At 37.5% G+C, this 21,749-nt stretch overlaps 1 protein-coding gene across 6 annotated transcripts in view; it reads right to left on the bottom strand.

Annotated features, from left to right (window-relative positions):
- The window catches only part of LOC127448829 (myc box-dependent-interacting protein 1-like), a 51,553-nt gene that overhangs the window by 25,659 nt on the left and 4,145 nt on the right, over positions 1 to 21,749 (bottom strand). For 4 of the 6 annotated variants that reach the window (XM_051711651.1, XM_051711656.1, XM_051711652.1 and 1 more), the window contains exons 2-5: positions 6,519 to 6,599; positions 6,303 to 6,357; positions 3,538 to 3,632; positions 225 to 260 (exon numbers count right to left, since the gene is read on the bottom strand). In XM_051711651.1, the coding sequence (XP_051567611.1) occupies positions 225 to 260; positions 3,538 to 3,632; positions 6,303 to 6,357; positions 6,519 to 6,599 (267 nt within the window). The remainder of the gene's footprint in view (positions 1 to 224; positions 261 to 3,537; positions 3,633 to 6,302; positions 6,358 to 6,518; positions 6,600 to 21,749) is intronic. The other 2 variants (XM_051711654.1, XM_051711657.1) reach the window with 1 other exon arrangement.

Raw genomic sequence — 21,749 nt, 5'->3', positions numbered from 1 at the left:
CACATGCAAATTATGCTCTAAAGCACTCTTTCTCCCTCACACACCCACATACTTTCAAACCTCAGATGACAATTAAATTTAAACATGTATTTAGAGACCATTTTTTACATGTGTTCTACTGCAAAAGGATCAGTTCCACTACTCTATTTAGCACCTCTACCACTATGATTAGACTATGTACCCTTCCCTCCCAAGGGTCTGGAGAAGTCAACTATCATGTTTACCTCCAGATTATTATCCATTTCTCTTTCTATCATCTCCTTTACTCGAGGAAAGATGGAGTAGCAGCAGAAGTAAGGAACCAAAAAAATTGAACAAAAGAATAAATGTGAAGAATAAAGAGTGAACAGAGATTCAACACTTTATACAGCATTAGTTCTTTAATTGCACACCGTTTTAAGATTTGGGTCCAAAATGATGATTGAACCTGCCCAGAGGATGTTTTTTGCTAAAAGGTTGTGTTTCAATGAAGTATAAAGTTTCAGATATTTCTCCTAAAATTCCTTATGAGAAGTAAAAACAGTAAGAGTATAGAGGAATAAAACTAATGTGGATGGCATAGCTCAGATAATATGATTTTGGGAGAATTTGATGAGAAATGTTTAAGTTCTAATTGAAATCTCTGACTTTTGATTGCAGACTTTTGTGTCTAGGCAAATCTGAGAGGTTTGTGACATTGTTGATATCTCTTGTGAAAACTGGGGTCTTTTCACAAGAGAACAATCGGAGACGCTGGCGACTTGAGTGACTTGAGCAAGTTATCATATACTCACTTTTATACCATCTCAAACTCATGTGACTTTCTTTCTTCTGCAGAACACAAATACTTTTTAGGGATAGGTAAAAATTTCAAGCACCATAAAGGACATAAAGGCAGCATAAAAGCAATCCATATGACTTGAGTGAATTGTATGGACAAAACCACATCATATATCCTTAAAAAAAATGTGTTTGTGTTCTGCAGAAGAAAGTCTGATACAAATTTGATGCAGCATCGGGTGAGTAAATGATGAGAGAATGATCACTTTGGGGTGGACTATTCCTTTAACCCTCTGGGGTCTGAGGGTGTTTTGGGCCCTGGAGAAGTTTTGACATGCCTTGACATTTGTGCTTTTTTCAGTTGCTTAAAACATATTAATGGCTAAAGTCTGATAACACTGTATTCAGCACAAACTGGGCTACAATAATATGAGAACAACATGTATGTACATGTTTGTATTTTTGAGAAAATAATGTTTATGCGTGGTTTTTGAAAAAACAAAAATTGTAAGTCACTAAAATAAGGCCATATAACACATACTAAACATTTGTTCACAAGACTTTTGAGAACTGGATCTTGTAGCCTAGAGTTTTTGCTACAAAAATGATGTGAAAACCATCCTGATCACTCATTCATACAAAACAATATAGTCATTTAACTTTTGTAAGACACTTTTAGTGTTAGAAAGCCCATATGTGAGGAGGCGTGGATGATCATGAATATTGATGTGATTCACACCTGAGGAGACAAAGACCCCTCCCCTGAGAGAGAATGAATGTGAGGAGACTTAATGATTGAATGTTTTGTTTGTAGCTTATTCACAAAATCAAGTTTAAGTTAAAAGAAGTAATCTGACTATACATTTTCTTTACATAAAGACTTTACTTAAAAACTTCAGACCTACATTACCATTTAAAAGTTTATAGATCTGTAAGATTTTTTTAAAAAGAAGTCTCTTCTGCTCACCAAGGCTGCATTTATTTGATCCAAACTACAGCAAAAACAGTGATATTGTGAAATATTTTTACAATTTAAAATAACTTTTCTATTTGAACATATTGTAAAATGCAATTTATTCCTGTGATCAAAGCTGAATTTTCAGCATCATTACTGCAGTCTTCAGTGTCACATGATCCTTCAGAAATCATTCTAATATGCTGATTTTCTAATATGGGCATATTTACAGCACATTTTACACATTTACACCCGAACAGATATTTGCAAGCACAAGCTTCGTTGATGATAATGAGGCAGCATAAACACTAGTTAAAATATAATCTAAACATTCATATCATTTTTATATCATATTACCTGCTTTAGCTGAAACAACATTTAAATATAACTAAAACTTGTCTATTAGGACATATTTCAAATTTCAATACTTTGAATCCTGGTTGGCAAGTCTGGAAATAATCCAACTAGTAAAATATGTACGTTTATATAAAATAGCATGTCAACTAATGTAAGTAAAACTAAATTACTTACTCATCCGGAATTGTATCCTCGGCTGGATCAAATCGCTCTTCAAAATGTAAATGTTCATCTTCGGAATCCCGCTCTTCTTCAGAGGAAAATGTGAGCTCTTCGAAATTATCCAGGACCATCTGTTGAGCTTCCTCACCTGTGTAGCGTGCCATCTTCCAAACGCGCAGAAAAGTGAATGGACTTGATGTTTTTTAAAGCATTGTTGTGAGGGCGTTTACCATTTGCATTGATCGCCTCAACACATTACCGTATGAATAGCGCGCTCTGCTGGCGGGTGTGATCTCATTAGGGATAATTAGCTGGGCCAGGAGAAACTGTACATCGCTTTGTTTCATACAGATTACATTGTAGGAGAATATTTGTTTTAAATTTGAATTGTTTTATTTAAAAGTAGACATTTTAAGCTTTCTTTAGACATATGTTTCATGTTTGTGTGATAATTATTCGCGGAGTTTCACTTCATTTTTGTGACGTGTTTCAGAAAGATGCTCGCGGAGACAGAGACGGCTGAAAGCGCACCCTGTTTATTTTCTTAATTTTACAAAAGCACAATGTTTTGTTGTTATTGTGAGTGTACACAAATAAAAGTAGACCCTTTATAGTTTCTAATGATGTCTTACACTTATCTGTATGCCCAAAAATGACGGAGTATTTTAAGTTGTTTCTGCTGTTATGCGGAAAAAATCTAGCAGGACGCGCTGGCGCGTCCGTCGACCCCAGAGGGTTCAGCAAAAGTCTCCATTTGCTCCCTGCTGTGTCAAAAAAACAGCTGTGTTAATAAAGACCCCATTAAATAAAAATTTGAGTTTTGTGGCTTTTAGTCTATGTCTATTAGCGTTGAAGCAATCAATATGCTTGTGTAATCCTAAATGTTTAAAAAAATGAACTTTTAGCAGTCTTTCTCTTCTGGGAAAACAAAGCCAAATATATTGATAATTCATCTTGCACTACAAACATTTTTGTCCAATCAAATGCTCTCTAGTATAAGAATATCCTTCCCCATACCACCTGTGCCCAATTGGTCCATAGCAAATAATGATTCATGGCTGTGACGTAAACTAAAGGCTTTTGACGCCTATTGCCTATTTAAAAAAAAAAAAGGACAAGCCTTTTGAGTCCTGCTCAAACTTACTGTTTCAATAGGAAATACCACTTTGTGTGGTCTTAAAATAGATCTTCATTGTGATTTTTCTTTTCTGTTAGATCTTTTCACATTGAAAGCACCAATAGCACACAATCCAGACAGTGTCTTCACCTCACTCGCAAAGCCTGCACGTGACAAGCTTACACACCTCTGCGATGGAGTCCACCTCCTCTTTGCCAAACCACTCAGGGTCGTACATGTCTGCCAGACAGTCGTGCAGGCGCTTTGAACACTCGTGCATGGCTGCAGAAACAGACAGCGGGTCAGCTAATTGGGTCAGCACTGACGCGTTCACATCAATGATGGCAAAAACTCAAACAAACCTGCATTCTCTCTATTTTTGTCTTTCTGGTAATTGAGATCTGCAGTGGGCACATGGCAGGAAGTTGAGGGAAGGTGTTTTGCATTAAGAAAGCACAGAAACGGTCTGTCATTAAGGGAAGTGTGTGATGTGTTTACTGTGCATTAATTTAATGTTCTATCACTCATTGGGGCTTAAAGGAATATTCCGAGTTCAATACAAATTAACCTCAATCGACAGCATTTGCGGCATAATGTTGATTACCACAAAAATATATTTGGAGTTGTCTCCTTTTCTTAAAAAAAAAAAAAAAAAAGAAGCATAAATAAAGGTTACACTGAATGGAAGTGAATGAGTGAATGGGGCCATTTTTTGGAGGGTTTAACAGCAGAAATGTGAAGCTTATAATTTTATAAAAGCACTTTTACTGTCATTTTAGGGTTTACGGTGTTATATCGTCATGGCAAAGAAGCATTAAAATTGGAAATAAATTTACACAGAAAAGGAAAGCGATTTTGTTACCCTAAAATCATGTTAGCACACATTTTATTCATGTCTTGAACCAGGCAGAGTAGCACTAATTATGACTCGTTACACAGTTTGTAAAAACAAGCATAAATCGCATTCACATTAATGTACTTGCCATACAAAGTCTTTGGGGCAAGGTATTCAGTAGAGTTATGTTATGTCAGGTTATGTGTTACTGACAATTTCAGTGGGTGGATTTTTCTTTATGAACACTTTATGAATCTTTTTTCGGTATACTTGCACATTCCATGCCATAGTTACTGGCTTTACCAGCTTTGCATGGTCATGACAGGAGTTGAAAGATTGGATATAACTTTACACAGATATGGTTAGTAAGTAGGGCTGGGAAATTGAACACATTCATTTCAGAGATTAACATTTTTTGTTTAACGTGTTAAAAATAATCAACGCAATTAATGCAGTATCCATCATTTTTTTACTTCCTGAAACTTCACGCGATAGGAGAAAGGTGTCTCGAGTTGTTCCTGGGATGCTCCTCAACCTTACACTCTGTCCTAACCACACGTTACGCGACGTGGCGACACGCAAGTTATCCTTTCCATGTTAATCAGAGTTTTTGTCCTAACCAGCAACTTCATTTTGGCCGAGGGTGTCACACAACTACCGAGTGTTGTGCTTGAGGTCTCACTTTCTTCAGCACGAACTCTGTCACACACACACACACAAAAACACGTTGGTGCAGCTATCCTTTTCTCCATAGACATAATGATTTTTATACTGTACGATAGATTCTATCCCCTAACCCTACCCCTAAACCTAACCCAAAAAAAAAGAAACATTGTTTAGTATGTTTTTTTTAAGCGATTTGAATTATGGGGACACTAGAAATGTCCTCATAAACCACATTTATAGCATAATACCCTTGTAATTACCAGTTTGCAACCTAAAATTTTTTTACTCATAAACCACCCAAACCGCCCGCCCACACACACACACACACACACACACACACACACACACACACACACACACACACACACACACACACACACCGGGGAGACATACTGGCTCAATCTGACTTTCTCTCTGCTTCCCTGTCACGTGGAGATCGGCAAAATAACAACAGGAGTACCGCGTGAACATAAACAATTGTACAGAATAAGGATGCGATTCATAATGTAACTTTGCCCTGTGTATGCATGTGATTGTGTATTTATCCCCTTAGGGCTTGCTATAGAAAGCGTTACGGTGTTTATGTGAGAATGTCTGTAATTGCTCTGTTTTCTAAATTTTTTTATAAATTATCCTCATATTAGTGTATTAATATTGCGGCAAATTGTAATTACAACACGACCACTGATTTTATGGCATGTATACAGTACATATATTTGTATCAAAGATACTACCTGTTAAAATGTGTCTAAATAACTCTATGCGCAAAAAACAAATTAATAAATTAACATACATATTAAATAAATAAAATATATTATGACTAACCGATTTCTTGCAAGTTCTTTGAGACAAAGTATAAACAAAATTGATTTTTTTTTTATGTTTGTTGTAATATATCATGTACCATAACTTAATCGCAATTAATCACAGGAAACTGTACGATTAATTAGTTAAAAAGCTTTAATCAATTCAAGGTCCTATTAGTAAGTAATTTTTACACACTAGTAATAAATCATGTTTAAGTCTTGTGGCTATGCTTTTGAATAAGTATGTACTTCAATGTTTACTTTTAGTGCAATGCCTTGCCCCATAGACTCGCATTGTAAGCGTATTACTGTAAATGTGATTTTCATTTGTTCTTACAAATTAAGGGACAAGGAACCTTCTTTTAAAGTTACTTTGGGGCTTGGTTGTGTTTGTGTGGTATTTTCTTTAAAAATGATTAAATTTGCGTTAGCTTCCTGTAAATGAAGTGATAGCTGGCTAAACTCTGCCTTTTTAAACATGAAACAAGTCAAATCTTTCATTAGTGCATTTAAGACACCAATAAACTATTTCTGATAGTGATCAACCACCACAAAGGCCTTGTTCTCTCTTGTTGAAGTACATGTACACATATAGTACACACAGGTAGATCTCAAATATACTGTCAAACAGACAGTCTTTCTTACTTTTGGCTGCCGCAAAATACGCCTTCAAGTCTTTCTGCAGTTTGGTGCCCTCCGCCTGTGGACAGAGACCATAGAGATACTGAAGAAACTATCACCAGATATTTGAGATGTAGCTGGATGAGGGTCAAAGATCAAATATCAAGGCAAGCAGTATATTAGGGAGGGAGGTCAGAGTTGAAGACAGAGAGGTTAAGGGTTAAGGGTTGAGGGTCTTACCAGCTGCTTGTTGAAGTTTGCCACTCCCTCCTCAAAGGCTGTGTCTTTCGTTTCATCAGCTTTACCCAACTTCTGCATCACCTTCCAGAGAGCAACACAAAACAGTCCATATCATACTTATATACAGCTATATACACACCAGTGTGAGATCAATGCCAAACTAGACAGGTAAAGTTTGACAAACTTTGATGTTGGCTTGACAAACCTTGTCTGAATGTTTAAAATACTTTTAAAAGTTTGAAGTTTGATGATTATACAGACACTACAATGAGACAAAAAGCCAGCTAGCTAGCTAGCTTGTAGAATTACGTTGTCAAGCAAACATATGGATAGCAGTGCCCAGCCCCCCCCCAGTGGCCCCCCTAAATTGGAGTGGTAGAATGGTAAGAGTGGTATTCTCATTTTCCATCCCACTGAGAGTTCAGTGACCCCACATCGTAATAAACAGGCCAAACAAATTATATTTATACAAATCATCAATGCATTATGACTGCACAATAATATTTAGTGGGGTAAAGTTTAATTTAAGTTCAATATTTATGACATTTTCGCTTATGGCTCATAAGAGATCGTCTGAAAAGTCCACACACTGTGCTAAAACGTCACTGATGTGCAAGGGTTCAATGCAACTGCCTTGTATTTTCTTTCTTAAACACTTATTAAAAAAACATTTACACATTCAAAAGATTGTAAATTACATGCATAACTTACATTTTAAATACTTGGACACTTCTGACGTTTTAGTGCTGTGGGTGGAATTTTCAGACGGTCCCTTACAAGAGCTTGTTAAAGAAAGCCCATCAAGCATTTTCAGGCATAATTCTCCAGCTACAATAAGCATTCACTGTTTGAGCTCAATGTTTTATGCTTGTATGATATAGTCAAATATTCTTTAACCTAACTGTGCTAATGAAATAGTTGTAAAATTGTCAGCTCCAGAGAGCGCGGGTAGGAGAAACCGAATGTCAAACGAATAACGAGCCAACAACTTCTAAAACTATGGTAGATATTCAGCGTTAGTTTTGTATCTTTGGACCTGCCAGCTCCAGTTTCAGTTCTACTTAATGTACAGGCGCAAGAATAAAAAGCAAATGCGCAACTAACAGGGAGAGAGAGAACAAAGATGCAGAGTTGATCCTGCTGCTTCTCTTGCAAACAAAATGCAAGAGAAGCACTAAATAGTTTACAGGGAAGATAACAAACACAACGTCCTCTTTATGAACACCATTTATCAGTCAAATACATAAAGGTGCAGTATGTAACAATTATCATGTAATATTCGCCTTTTTTTGCCAGTATGTGAACGGCTTGTAACGCAACATAAAAAATGAGCCCTTCCCGGACTTCCAAGGTTGCCTATTAAAGCCTGTAGACTGATTTTCATGCGAAGGAAGGGGGTCGGTTTTGCTGGGAAAATCCAAAGGATGTGACGTTTATGCGCGCTCCTGAGAGCCTTGCCTCAGTGTGTAATTTTAGCTAACTTGATCTTGCTTGCTAACGCTGATGAATTGCAAGCTACCTTGCTTCGGAACTTTCAAATAATTTCAAAGATCTTCTCTTTATACTAAAAGTCAGGTATACAGGATAAATTAAGCAAATATGCTGGTTTCTTGATCGTAGTACAACATATGACATACAAAACATACAATAGTGCAACATAACAGTGCAACAGTAAACTGTCTGGTATAGTTCGATAGTATGTAGCTGTATGTGTGTATCAGTATGCTGTGTTAGCTGGTTAGTAGTTTTAGTATAGTCTCAAAGTTTGTAGTAAAACAATCATAACTGTGTAATTTTAATTATGCTACCTCATCTGTCAGCATGATGCTGGTGGATCACGTTCAGTCTCTTTGTACATTACGTCATTGTTTTGGCCGATGCTCACTCACTCGCGTACCTATGGAGTGTGTGCACGAGCGCGAGCACGAGCAATAGGTAGCTGGCTGCAGTTCACTTAACGGCCACTAATGCCGAGTTTACACTACACGATTTTAGGCCAGATTTTCACTCGCCGACAGTTTTGTGGAGATCGCCGACAAAAGCCCGAAATCATAGGCAAATCAAAGCTTGCTCCTGTGAGCAACGAACGCAATATATGAATTATCAAAGACGCGATCTGAGAGAAGCGCTGACGTGTCGCCGAAGTCAGCGAGATATCTAGCATGTTAAATATCTGGACCTGTCTGCGATTCCAAATCGCATAATGTGAAATGTGTTTTGACTGAATACAACTGCAGCGTTGACCTACAGCCAATGAGAGAGCAAGAAACGGGGCACGGGAAGTTTCAGTGGGAGGAGTCCTGATGTACCTGCAACAGAACATCAACTAGCATGGCTGCGGTATCAAGAAAGTCTCATTGGACCAAAGAAATGGAGAAAAAAATGTGTGGAACATTGGCAGGAGCACCAGTGCCTATTTGATATTTCCTCTGAACTGTACCACAACCGGGTGGAGAAAGAAAAGAGTTATAGAGAAATTGCCAATTCTCTTGGACAGTCAGGTAAGCAAATAGGTAGATTTTTCAGTAGGAGGAACTTTTTCATATTGTAACCAATAAAATATATGATGCCTTTACACATTATGTAAAGGCGATTAAAAACATACACATCGTATTCTGAAATGCATAACATATGATCATGCATTTGTTTTCATATCTCGTATCACTTCTCGCATGTACTCTGTTTTGAAACGTAATTTGTAGTCCAGGCAGAGTCGTCGGGGATTCGTCAATAGTGAAATGTTTTGTAATGTGTTCACACCTGTTGCCGATTCCTCGTGTAATTTGAAAACCCAACGACTTCCATGACAAGACAGACAGTTGTGTAATATGAACAATACCACAATCCTACGTCTTTTAATGTTGTGTAGTGTGTAGGAGGCATAAGGTGTCATTAATAACAAGAGTTTCTGAATCTTACATACTGTACCTTTAACGTGCGGCGCACCAATCACAACGGAGGGGCACACATGTGCCCAATAACGGAGAATTTAATATTAGCAACTGCATTCTCTAATAAGAGGCGCACACTAAGCTCAAAAAGAATGTGCATAGAAAATGACAGACATAATAATGATAAAAAAACACATTAAATCCATCTTATTGGTCACTTATATTTACGATGCATGCAACTTTTTTAAACTCATAGTAATTGAGATAGATACATGTATTTAAAAATTCACTTGTTACACTGGACCATTTCAAATGAACTAGTGAATTTAAAAATGTGCTTAAAAATTCTTAAAAGAATCTTAAAGGAAATGGTGACCATTTACAAGACCTGTACATGCTGATTATAGCCTATACTGATTAAATTCTAACTTAAAATTATGATGTAGCCTATCATTAATTTTACCCCAAAATTTTACTGCATTAGTCATTCTAAAGATCAGCATGGCAACATAGCTTAAAGTTTGTGGGTAAAACCAGAATGTTAGGGTCTATTGACTAATTGAAACATTTATCATGAGCCTGTTTGTTTATATATTTTACAATTATTTTATTTTTTTTAATTTTACTCAAATTTGGTGAATCTTTGGTTGTCTTTAAAAAATTTAATGTCCACAGATATTAAAAAGGCAAATTATGTTTTTATGTGTACAGGGGACATTTAAGGTATAAAACAGTTGCACCCCTTCAAGCACACACGGCCCCACCCTGGCCCCCCCAGTCAAAATGGTCTAGAACCGCCCCTGTTCAAAGGCGACAGTACGTTTTCTTGGAATTGCTGTCTGGTGGCGGAACACGAGGGGAATTGTGTTACAGACCATACATGAAAATGACACAGGGCCACGCTTCTTATGTTTTGATTTGTTTCAGTGTGGACAAGCAACTCTTTGAAAAAAAAAAAAAAAAGCAGTGTGGACGAAGAGCATTTAAAAAATGCGATTTTCACATTTATCCAGATTAATGTGGATGTAGTTTATGTTACCTGGGGAAATGCTATTATTATGAATACCGCATGCAATTATGTATTGAAACTTGATGTCAGGTTTTAACAACATCCTGCAATTACAGAAAAAAAAAAAAGAAAAAAAAATGATTACTTATTATAAGCCTTTACTTCTTTAAAGGGTTCAATAGTCCCAAATGTGGAATATGCAAATACCTGAATATTCTAACTTCTCCTTTTGTGCTCCACGGAAGTGGAGTTTCTAATGACATGAGGGTGAGTGATGACCATGTTTGGGTTAACTACTCCTTTAATCACTATTTATTGAATACCTTTGAGATATTGAGTAGTAACATGTGGCATAGATGTTTTATTAATTGGATCTAAAAATAAAAATAGATTTTACCCTTTCTTAATGCCAGATTTTTGCACAAATTAAAAAAATGCTGACTTCATTGTGTATGTGTAGACGTGTCTTAAAGGGATGGTTCACCCAAAAATGAAAATTCTCTCATTATTGACTCACCCACATGATATCCCAGGAGTGTATGACTTTCTATATTCACCAGAACACATTATCTCGGCTCAGTAGGTCCTTAAAATGCAAGTGCATGGTGATCCGACATTTAAAGCTAAAAAAAAAAAAATCACAGATTGTCAGCAGAAACGTCATCGATATGACTCCAGCGGTTCAATTAATGTCTTCTAAAGTGATGCGGTTGCTTTTGGTGCGAAAAAAAGATCAATATTTAAGTATTTAAGCATTTTATAACTATAATCCAACGCTTCTGGTAAGTTTCACGAGAGGGTGACGATCACGCGGTCTCACGTTCTCCTCTCCGTTGAGACATCCAGGATGAGCACACAGTTGATTGTGAATATTGTGAGAACAATCATGCCACTTTAGAAGACATTAATTTGACAGCTGGAGTCATATGGATGCTGTTTATGCTGACTGTTCGTTTATGCTGATTATCTGTTGTTTTTGGAGCTTCAAAAGTCTAATCACCATCCACTTGCATTTTAAGGGCCTACTGAGCTAAGATATTTTTCTAATTTTCTTCAAATGTGTTCTGGTGAAGAAACAAAGTCATATGCATCTTGGATATCATGAGGGTGAGTAAATGATGAGAATTTTTTCTTTTTGGGTGAACTATCCCTTTAAGAATGTGACAGTGAGAAATAAAGTCTGGGATTGCTGGCCCATGTTCCTCTTCCTATGAACTGTGAAATAATAACTGACTGTTCATAGAAAATGAAACTTAATGGATGAGGTTTACAAGAAAATAAGGGACAGAGTAACTAAGGCATGATTGCTGAGTGTTGTGTCATGTTGTACGCTTACATTTGTTCACATACAAACACTTGCAAATTAAACACTCAAAGCCAAATGTTCTTCTAATTTTCAGAATGCTTCCATTTTTAAAGACAAACTGTTTCCAAGCAGTTTTTATTATACACATTTCCTTTAGTGCAGAATATTGCTCTACGTCCTGTCCAGCATGCATGAGGTAATGCTTGTATCCGGTTCAATTTACTTCAAGGTCCTTTCCTCTTCCTGCTGCTCCCCTTATCAACTCCAAGTGGCATATTAATCATGTCACGCCATTCGTGACCCACAGAGTATTGGTCTCCACCGGCCTGACACAAGCAACAAAACAGAACAGCACATCCTGTGAAATAGAGCCCGACTGATATGGGATTTTTGAGACCGATACTGATTTTAGAGGGGGAAAATTCACAAATTACCGATATGGTGGCCGATATAGTTAATTTTTGAGCTGGAATGAAGACAGACCTTTTCTATGTGGATTGTTCACAGATTTTGCACTGTGGCGGAATGATCCGCCCCTCTGGCTCGTCATCGTCAAACCGCCTCTAAGGGCCGCCCTTCAGCCAGGCTCACGACAGGAGTTGGGCGGGAGAGCGAGAAGAGGTGCAAAATTAAAAAGCCTCGTTTGGTCAACGGTGAATGAAGCACACCTGATGGGGATAATGCTTCATCACCGCTGTCTTTAAAACGCAGTGCGCACCTCTTCTCGGGAAGCCTGCTTCAAATCTCCGTGTGTGCACACACTGACATCCTCGCACACCCAGGACCAGAGCTGGGAGGGATCGGACGAGTGGACGCGCTGCCGGACCCGTTCTTCGGACCCCCGGACGCCATAATGAGTCACCGGGGGTGAACTGCTCACGTTGCCGCCGACGGGCTAGATGCCAGGCCGCCTTCCCCTCACGCTTGCTGCGGGCCTGGGAAGACAGGCCACCAGTGACGCCGCCGCCCCACGTGCCGTGGACTTTGGAGGGGAGCGTGAGTGGCCGACTGACCCAGCCCGTGCCTGGGCTTTCCTATGGACACTACCCCGCCCCTTTCACGGAGCCCTGTTCTCCGCAAGGATGCCAGATTCCCCCTTGGACACTTTATTACTCCTTTTGGACATTTTTACATTTATTATAGTTTCCAATAAATGCCTCACCCTGCCACAGCACCGATATGACTATGCAAAGGTACTCAGAAGTCTGCTTTCTTGAACAAATATTTTTATCAAAGAATATTTGACATTATTATTATACATTGTCAACAAATTCTAGAAATGAACACTGAGAAAATAAAGAATAAATAAAAATACAATAAATAGCTTAAGCATCAGTACTCTTTGTTTAGTATCAGTCAGTTGCTGACCATTAAAATAAAGAATAAATTCAAATAAAATAAATAGCTAAATAAACATCAGTACTGTTTAGTATCAGTCAAATGCTGATCATTAAAATAAAGAATAAATAAAAATAAAATAAACAGCTAAATAACCATCCGTAGTACTGTTTAATTTCAGTCAAATGCTGCCTATTTTAATACTGCCAGTCAATTAGGGGCAGTTTCAGGGAAACTTTCAACAATGGAAAACCAGACTTTTAAATATTACATTTTATAAATGCAATGACTGAAATTGTTTGGTTGAATGGGGTACCAAACTGTGAATCCTGAACAAAACAGTTTGGTGAATACATGTTTACTCATTAGCTTCCACTCAGCTGACAAGCAATGAAAGTAGCTACGTGGTTAGCTAGTTAGCTATAAGCTCATTGTCACAGAGAGTAAAAGATGGACCAGCATTGCGTCTCACCAACTAGGTAACAACGTAGCGCAAAATCAACACTCAACAGACACAATCCACCACCGCAACGTTGTCTGTCGAGTGTTAGCTGCAAAAAGATGCTCTGATGTTTACCTTTCAATCTGCTACATTACTTACTGCACTGACAAACTATAGCTGGCTAACAGCATACAGACATGAGTGACATGGTTGTTAGGGACAGGGTTAACATTATATTAGTTATATTGAAAAGGGAAAATGATGGGGTCATTGTTTATTAACTTTCCAGTATGTATTTCACAAAGTAGTTAGCAATTTACCAAGAAGACACCACTTAACACTGCACCGCTTAACTCCGCCCTGTCTGCAGAGCCACTGTCAGCTCAGAGTCAGCTCTTTAAACAGTGGAGTCGGAGCGTGCTCTGCTGGACATACTACGCAATGACACCAATTCTAAAGCATTGTTTTCTGCATTATATTTTCTGAAAAAAGTTTTCATATCTGTGAATATCGGTAAACATATACGCCGATACCGATATATCGGTGAAAGACTAATATTGGCCAACCGATATATCGGTCGGGCACTACTGTGAATGATTCATAATGTCATACAAAAGAATTTAAGATAAAAGAAGTTTACAGGATGGTGTGTTCCTGAACAGTCTTACATTAAAGGAAAAGTCCACCCTAAAATGAAAACAACTTCATGTTGTTCCAAACCCATACGCTGTTTTTTTCTTCTTCTATGTAACACAAAAGGAGACATTTTTAATTACACTCCTTTTTTCAATAAAATGACAGTTGACCACGGCTGTCAAGCACCAAAAAGACACCCTAAAAGTAGTCCACATGACTAGTATGCTCTATTCCAAGTCTAGAACAATATGAGGGTGAGAAAATAATGACATCATTTTGTGACAAATCTTTTTTTGGGGGGGGGGTTTATCTATGCCTTTAATAAAAGGCATAGAAAAATTCATAAAAAGCTCCAGGAGCATCTACATTTACAAGACAAGGTCATGTAGTCTTCAACTTCAGAATATGGCTATACATAACAGGAAGATTTCTGCTGAGTGTATTCTGTATGTTTCTGTAATAAATGTTTCGTTTACGAGTAAACAGAAAAATACAGTAAGTTCCAGAAAAATACTGTTTAAAAAGAGCAAAATACTCCAACAAAGCTCTAAAGAGATCCTAGTAACCGCTAATCCCTCGCTGACTTTCTCTTGGCCTGTATTAATAAAGGCAATGTCAGCTGTGCTCTTCTTAAGGAATGTATAAATGTGTGCTACTGGGAGTGTCTGAAAGCTGATCCAGATTGCACTGCAGCACTCCAGCGCCACAACATCTTAAAATATAGTGTTCAGGATCTGTGTCATGATGACCTGTGTTCCCTGTGCAGTAGGGCTAGATCTGGGGTATGGGGAAGGGGTGAGGGGTGAGGGCAATCTCCCTGACTCAGAGGTCTTCCAGGAACTGGCTATGATTGTACACGCAGACCGCCATTGACTGAGCTAATGATGGACAGTCAGTGGCCCATATTTCAATGGCCTATGCCGATGTCGAGAAAGCAGGTTAGGCAATCGTCAATATGATGCCGGTATGATGCCGATATGATGTGATAAAAGACATATAAAACATTATATAAATAATTGTAACTAGATTTTTACATTTTTAGAAGAAAATGAGAGTGGAGTGGTCCGTGCAAAACTTACCAACACATTGCTAGAGGCATTGCTATGCAGTTGATAAAATGTTCTGAGTGATTTTGCACATTGCTATGTTGTTGCTAGGGCACTGCTAGAGTGTTCTGGGTGGTTGCTAGATGGTTGCTTACAGGGCCAAGTAAAAAGAGCCCACCACTATGATATTCTTATCATAAATTAGACACAGGCCCCTTGTTTAATGTAAGTCAATGGAATTTTTTTATGCCAGCTTTAGTGTCCATAGCAAAAACGGTCCTGTATAATGAAGTTTAATGCTTAGGATTAAGGCCACAGTATACTTCGGTTTTCTGCGAGCCATTACATCATGCGCACAGTGCATATGATACAAATTTCGTCTTCGTCAATGAAAACGGAATACTTGTACTTTTACTCAATTACATTTCCAAAGAAAAAAAATAGTACTTTTTTACTCCTTACAGTTTTATTTAAACTTGAAAAGTACTCACTACATTTTGGCAGATCATCTTCTTTCATCTCACTGGACTGAAGCACCTTTTCACTGCATCCGACAGATGACAGACCAGAGGTCAATCATTTTCAAATGCAGTGTCGTACGGCAGCTGTGTGGAGTTCTGACCATCTGCAGGGGCCGAATTTCATATCTGATTTGAGCTTCAGATCCCTTGAAATATTTGTGCGACTAGATCATATATGACTGCCCGACTGAATGTGATGTATTTATTCAAAACTATGAGCACAAAGTGAGAAACACTGATGGTTTTTGCACTAAACTTTATTCTAAATGCCTCCTTCTTCTACAGATTGGACAGTTATGAAGTAAAAAATGATCATTTACATTGCAAATATATATATATATATATATATATATATATATATATATATATATATAAACAAAAGTCTTTTATAATTAAATGTGTACATATCATTTATTTCTATACTTGCCTTCATATTTAAATCATATCTATGAATTTCTACTCCATATTTGCTGAATTATTATTGTTGTTGTTGTTAAGCAACTATTAATTATAATAATAACTATAAAACCAGCAATGATAATGATGATATTAATAATAAAAATAATGGAATCTGAGTAAATATTTATTATGAATTGTATTGAATTCATCCATCTGTTCAACAGCAAGGTTTGGTAGCAAACCTCAGAAAACAATTCACAAAACCAAAAACATTACTAACTTTCTTCAAAGTTAATTTGGATTTTTTTTTTTTTTTTTTGTATCTTTCTCTATGTCTCAAGGTGCTGGGTGCTCTGACATCGCAATTCGTGAGTGCCTTCTCCCATGCAACGAGCATTGCGTGACTATGGCAGCGTTTTTGCAAAATAAAATTATGTGGTTCATTACATGTCTCAGGGAAGTTCCGAAATGAAATAACCACTGTGTGGTGCTAAAAGCGATTGAAATGTTCTTTCGAACAGATGAGGTTTTAAAGGTTAATGTTTTATTGAGTTTTAAAAATCAACAAAACTGACCTCCCTACCCTAAAACTTAAACCTAAGCCTAACCGACAGTGTCAGAAAAACATAATTTTGTGGTGCTTCTATGATACTTTGGGCTCATGAGTCGACTTGCATGCTCTTCTGGACTTGTCCTTTACATCACAAGTGTAATGGTCTATCAGTTGAGGTAACGTGCAATTTGATCACACTCGAACAAGCTTGTAAATGTAGTTGATTATGCAATGCAAACGTTAAAATGAGTCATGCACTATAGTAAAGGTGTTTAGATGTCATAAGATAGCATTGTGTGAGGGACAGGGCGAAAATTAAATGTTTATGTAAAAGTCATTGTTGTTTTAGCGCCTAGTGTTCAGTCCACCAGCAAATTTCTGTGTTATGTGCAACAGGCCACATATAAATTACAATTTTTCAAAAATGTAGTTATTGTAACATGATTCTTTTACCAGGTTGCGAATGCCACTGGGGGAGAAATATTGTTGTCAGAGACAGTAAAAAGGGGACTTAATAAACCAATCGAATTTAACAACATCCTCTCTCAAACAAGAGAGTTACTTTTTACTTTTTTAATACTTGAGTACAATTTAATGTGAATACTTTTTACTTTCACTCAAGTATGCTTTTGGCTAAATACTTGGACTTTTAATTGAGTAAAATATTCACTCAGTATCCATACTTTCACTTAAGTATAATTTCTGAGTACTTTTTACACCCTTGATGCTAGTTCTGAGATATGCAAATGTCAAATTCACATATTTACGTCTCCATGCCTTTTCTTCAGCGGTCGGTCATATAATATTTTTTATCAGACAATCAGTAGTTTTCTATCAGACAACTGACAATATATCTGAGTTGTGTGGCCAGTGCTTTTTACACAGTGCAAATAATTATTTGTCTATACTGAACCCATGGTAGGGGGCCCTATGCTGCCTCTTAAGTCACTTATTATGTAGGGCCAGCACTGCAAAAAAATCATACAATCACATATTTATATTTTACAATCATATTATATAATTTATACAAAATTACTAATATTATTAATTACTACTTATTATAAACTTGATTCAAATGGAAAAATATTAATTGTCTTACTCCACAGGCAAATAGTTTTCTCTTGTTTTAATCATAAACCAAATTAATTTAGTTTACAAAAATAACACTTAAAATCGTATGTAATTTTGCTTCTCCAGTAAATGTCTTTTTTAGTAAAAAAATCTTGATTCATGGATATTTAGATATTTTTACTGGAAAATGGGTCAAAAATACTGGGTAAGAAAAACATTTAATTTAATAATAATACAAAAATATTAGCGGGTTAATCGGCTTAGGCACTCTGCATGTTTGATTGTATTTCTCTCATTTCACAGCACAGTGGGTACATGTATTATCTGCCATATAATTGTGTATAATACAGGGCTGGATTGGTAATCTGGCATTTTCCTGGTGGGCCGACGCACTTTGGGTCCAGTCAGGGGCGGACTGACCATCGGGAGAACTAGGTGGGCCGGCCTTGATAAGCTGAAATTAGCCGCCGCGGTATGCAGAACGGGCCACAAAACGGCGCCGCGATATGCCAAAGGGGGCAGCAATATGCAGTAAAGGACAGCAACCCAAACAACAACTTTTGGTCCAGTTGCTGTAAAATCCCTGGCCGATTTCTCTTCCCATTCCACCCCTGGTTTAATAGGTCAGTGGGCTGTAACCACCATTGGCTTTGAGGGGGCAGTCTTCCATTGGGGACAGTGATGAGGAGTGATGATATTATCAACAAATGCAACCGATTCATACAGCTTTAGTCTGAATATAGTCCATAAAACTGAAATTTAAGACTGTGTAAGCTTCCTCTGAGAGCGGCTGTGCAGTTTAAAATAACAGTCGTGAGCTCAGGCTGAGCTACTTCCTGAGTCAGCTATGTTTAATTTATCCTGCACTGATCAAACCAGCACTGACCATTTGTCCAACAGCTGAGAGATTCTTCAGTGCGAGTGTGTGTATGAGGATTGTAGGCAAAACCTGATCAACACACACACACGTTTGCTTTGCCATCTAAATTGGGACATACCATAGACTGCTTTTACATCAAGCTATATCAAGATAATTTTAATTACTGCAGACTAACCCTATCGTAACCCATACCTTACCCTAACCTAGAATTTTTTTTTTTATATAATAATAATAAAAAAACATTATTTATTTTGTTTTTGAATAATTATTCCAATTGAGGATGTCTCCAGATGTCCCCGAAGAATAGCTAAGTAAAACGACACACACACACACACACACACACACGGCTGCTGTCTCTTATGAGAGGCAAGCAGAAAGTCTCCATTAATCTGCCCGTGAAGCTTTAACTAACAGGTTAAAGGAGCTTACAATAAGAAAGATTTACAGTAGCCACAAAGGCGTACTAACTGTTGCATGTGTGTGTGTGCAGTCTCCAAATGTATATAAGTCAAATGTCTGTTCATCTGTGTTTTATAAAGGGCTTTGGTCTTACTTCTGATGGATAGGTGCTGGTGTTCAGTTACAGACCCAAAAATACCCCAGACCCTAGCCACTGGCATTCACCCACAACACAGTTTGTCACACAAGGGATTTGTGGGGATTAGCTCACAGCTACAGCCTGTTTGCTATTCATAGGCCCAACGGCACACTGCTCAATTGCTCTACGTGGAGGGACAGGTGTGTGGGTGGAGTGCGGAAGAGGGGCGTGGCTAAACGATCCTCTGTTGATGCTTTTGATTGACATGTTGTCTGTCCAATCAGAGCAGAGGTCAGGGGAAGGCTGAGGACACTTCGTTTGGGTTCCTAATTTAAGAATTGCTGTAACTTGGCACCCATGTCTTTCCTTCCAAGGTCACGATGACATATTGTCTCCATAGCGACTGGCCATGCTCACTTTTTGGAATCTTTTTGGATAGACAGGTGGATGAGGGAGAAACGATATGAGGGGAAACGAAAGGGGAGTTGCAAATATGTGGGACGTTTGTCAGTAGAGGATTGTGGCTAACTCTCCTCTACCTGGCAGAGTTTCAAGATGGAAGAGAAGATTGTGACCTTCCCTCAAAGCAATCACACTGATGGCCTGTGTATCACTAAGAAGGAGAGTTTACACACACACACACATACACACACACACACACATACTTCTAGGGTGAGGTTGAGCCCAGCATTTCACATCCTAAAGAGAGAGAGAGGCAGGTGAAGATTTGAGCCAGGCTAAACCCTGAGGCACATAACACAACTAAAACAACTATCAGTCGCAATACATAATATCTGGACATGATGTAATGTCTGGCAAAACAAAATCAATAAAAATAAAAAAAAAACATTGGCGAACATTAAAGCAGTTCACCCCCCAAAATGGAAATTCTTTTCATCATTTATTTCCCTCATGTCATACAAAGGAAGTAGACAGTGACTAGCGGTCATTGAGCTCCAGAAAGGACAAAACACATGACTTGTGCACTATATTACCAAGCCTTCTGAAGCAGTACAGCAGGTTTGTTTGAGAAGCAGGCGGAAAATCGGTGCTATACAGTAAAAATCTTCCCATCTGCCGTTGCCCTCAAATCTCATTCATATTAGGGCTGGGTACTGATACAGATTTCTCGAATGAATTCAAATAGATTCCGATATTTAAATTCTGACTCATTACGACTCATTTTGCTTACACATGAAAGAAACTCTCTCATTGCAAGTGCTGTTAATTGTTCAGGGGACCTTCTAACTAGTTGAATTACGTCAATATAATTTAACTAGTTTAATTTCGTTATTATTCCAATGTATTCCATCAATAAATATGTTGTCCTGAAATTGCATATTATATTTCATATATACATACGTATATACACTACCGGTCAAAACTTTTGAAACACTTTACTGAAATGTTTCTCATGACCTTAAAAGTCTTTTGATCTGAAGGCGAATGCTTAAATGTTTTAAATTAGTTTTGTAGACAAAAATATATTTGTGCCACCATATTAATTTATTTCATTATAAAACTAAAATTTAATAAAAAATAAAAATGTTTTTGAAATTGATGACTTTGAAGAGTACATGTCTGCAAAATCTAGGCAAAGGGTGACTACTTTGAAGATGCTAAAATATAACACAGTTTTGATTTATTTTGGATTTTGTTTAGTCACAACATAATTCCCATAATTCCATTTCTATTATTCTATAGTTTTGATGACTTTACTATTATTCTATAATGTGAAGAAAAAAAAATTATAATAAAGAATGAGTAAGTGTTTCAAAACTTTTGACAGGTAGTGTATATATATATATATATATACAGTTGAAGTCAGAAGTTTACATACACTTAGGCTGAAGTCATTAAAACTAATTTTTTAACCACTCCACACATATAATATTAGCAAACTATAGTTCTGGCAAGTCGTTTAGGACATCTACTTTATCTATTAATTGACTATATCACAATTCCAGTGGGTCAGAAGTTTACATACACTAAGTTAACTGTGCCTTTAAGCAGCTTGGAAAAATCCAGAAAATGATATCAAGCCTTTAGACAGTTAGCCAATTAGCTTCTGACAGGTGTACTGAATTGGAGGTGTACCTGTGGATGTATTTTAAGGCCTACCTTCAAACTCAGTGACTCTTTGCTTGACATTATGGGAAAATCAAAAGAAATCAGCCAAGACCTCAGAAAAAAAATTGTGGACCTCCACAAGCCTGGTTCATCCTTGGGAGCAATTTCCAAATGCCTGAAGGTATTACGTTCATCAACAATAGTATGCAAGTATAAACACCATGGGACCACGCAGCCATCATACCGCTCAGGAAGGAGACACATTCTGTCTCCTAGAGATCAATGTAGTTTGGTGCGAAAGTGCAAATCAATCCCAGAACAACAGCAAAGGACCTTGTGAAGATGCTGGAGGAAACAGGTAGACAAGTATCTATATCCACAGTAAAATGAGCCCTATATCAACATAACCTGAAAGGCTGCTTAGCAAGGAAGAAGCCACTGCTCCAAAACCACCATAACAAAGCCAGACTACAGTTTGCAAGTGCACATGGGGACAAAGATCTTTATGGAGAAAAGTCCTCTGGTATAATG

This window comes from Myxocyprinus asiaticus, chromosome 12 (genome assembly GCF_019703515.2).
Source record: "Myxocyprinus asiaticus isolate MX2 ecotype Aquarium Trade chromosome 12, UBuf_Myxa_2, whole genome shotgun sequence".
Taxonomy (NCBI): domain Eukaryota; kingdom Metazoa; phylum Chordata; class Actinopteri; order Cypriniformes; family Catostomidae; genus Myxocyprinus; species Myxocyprinus asiaticus.
This window is presented reverse-complemented; position numbering and strand designations above follow the sequence as displayed.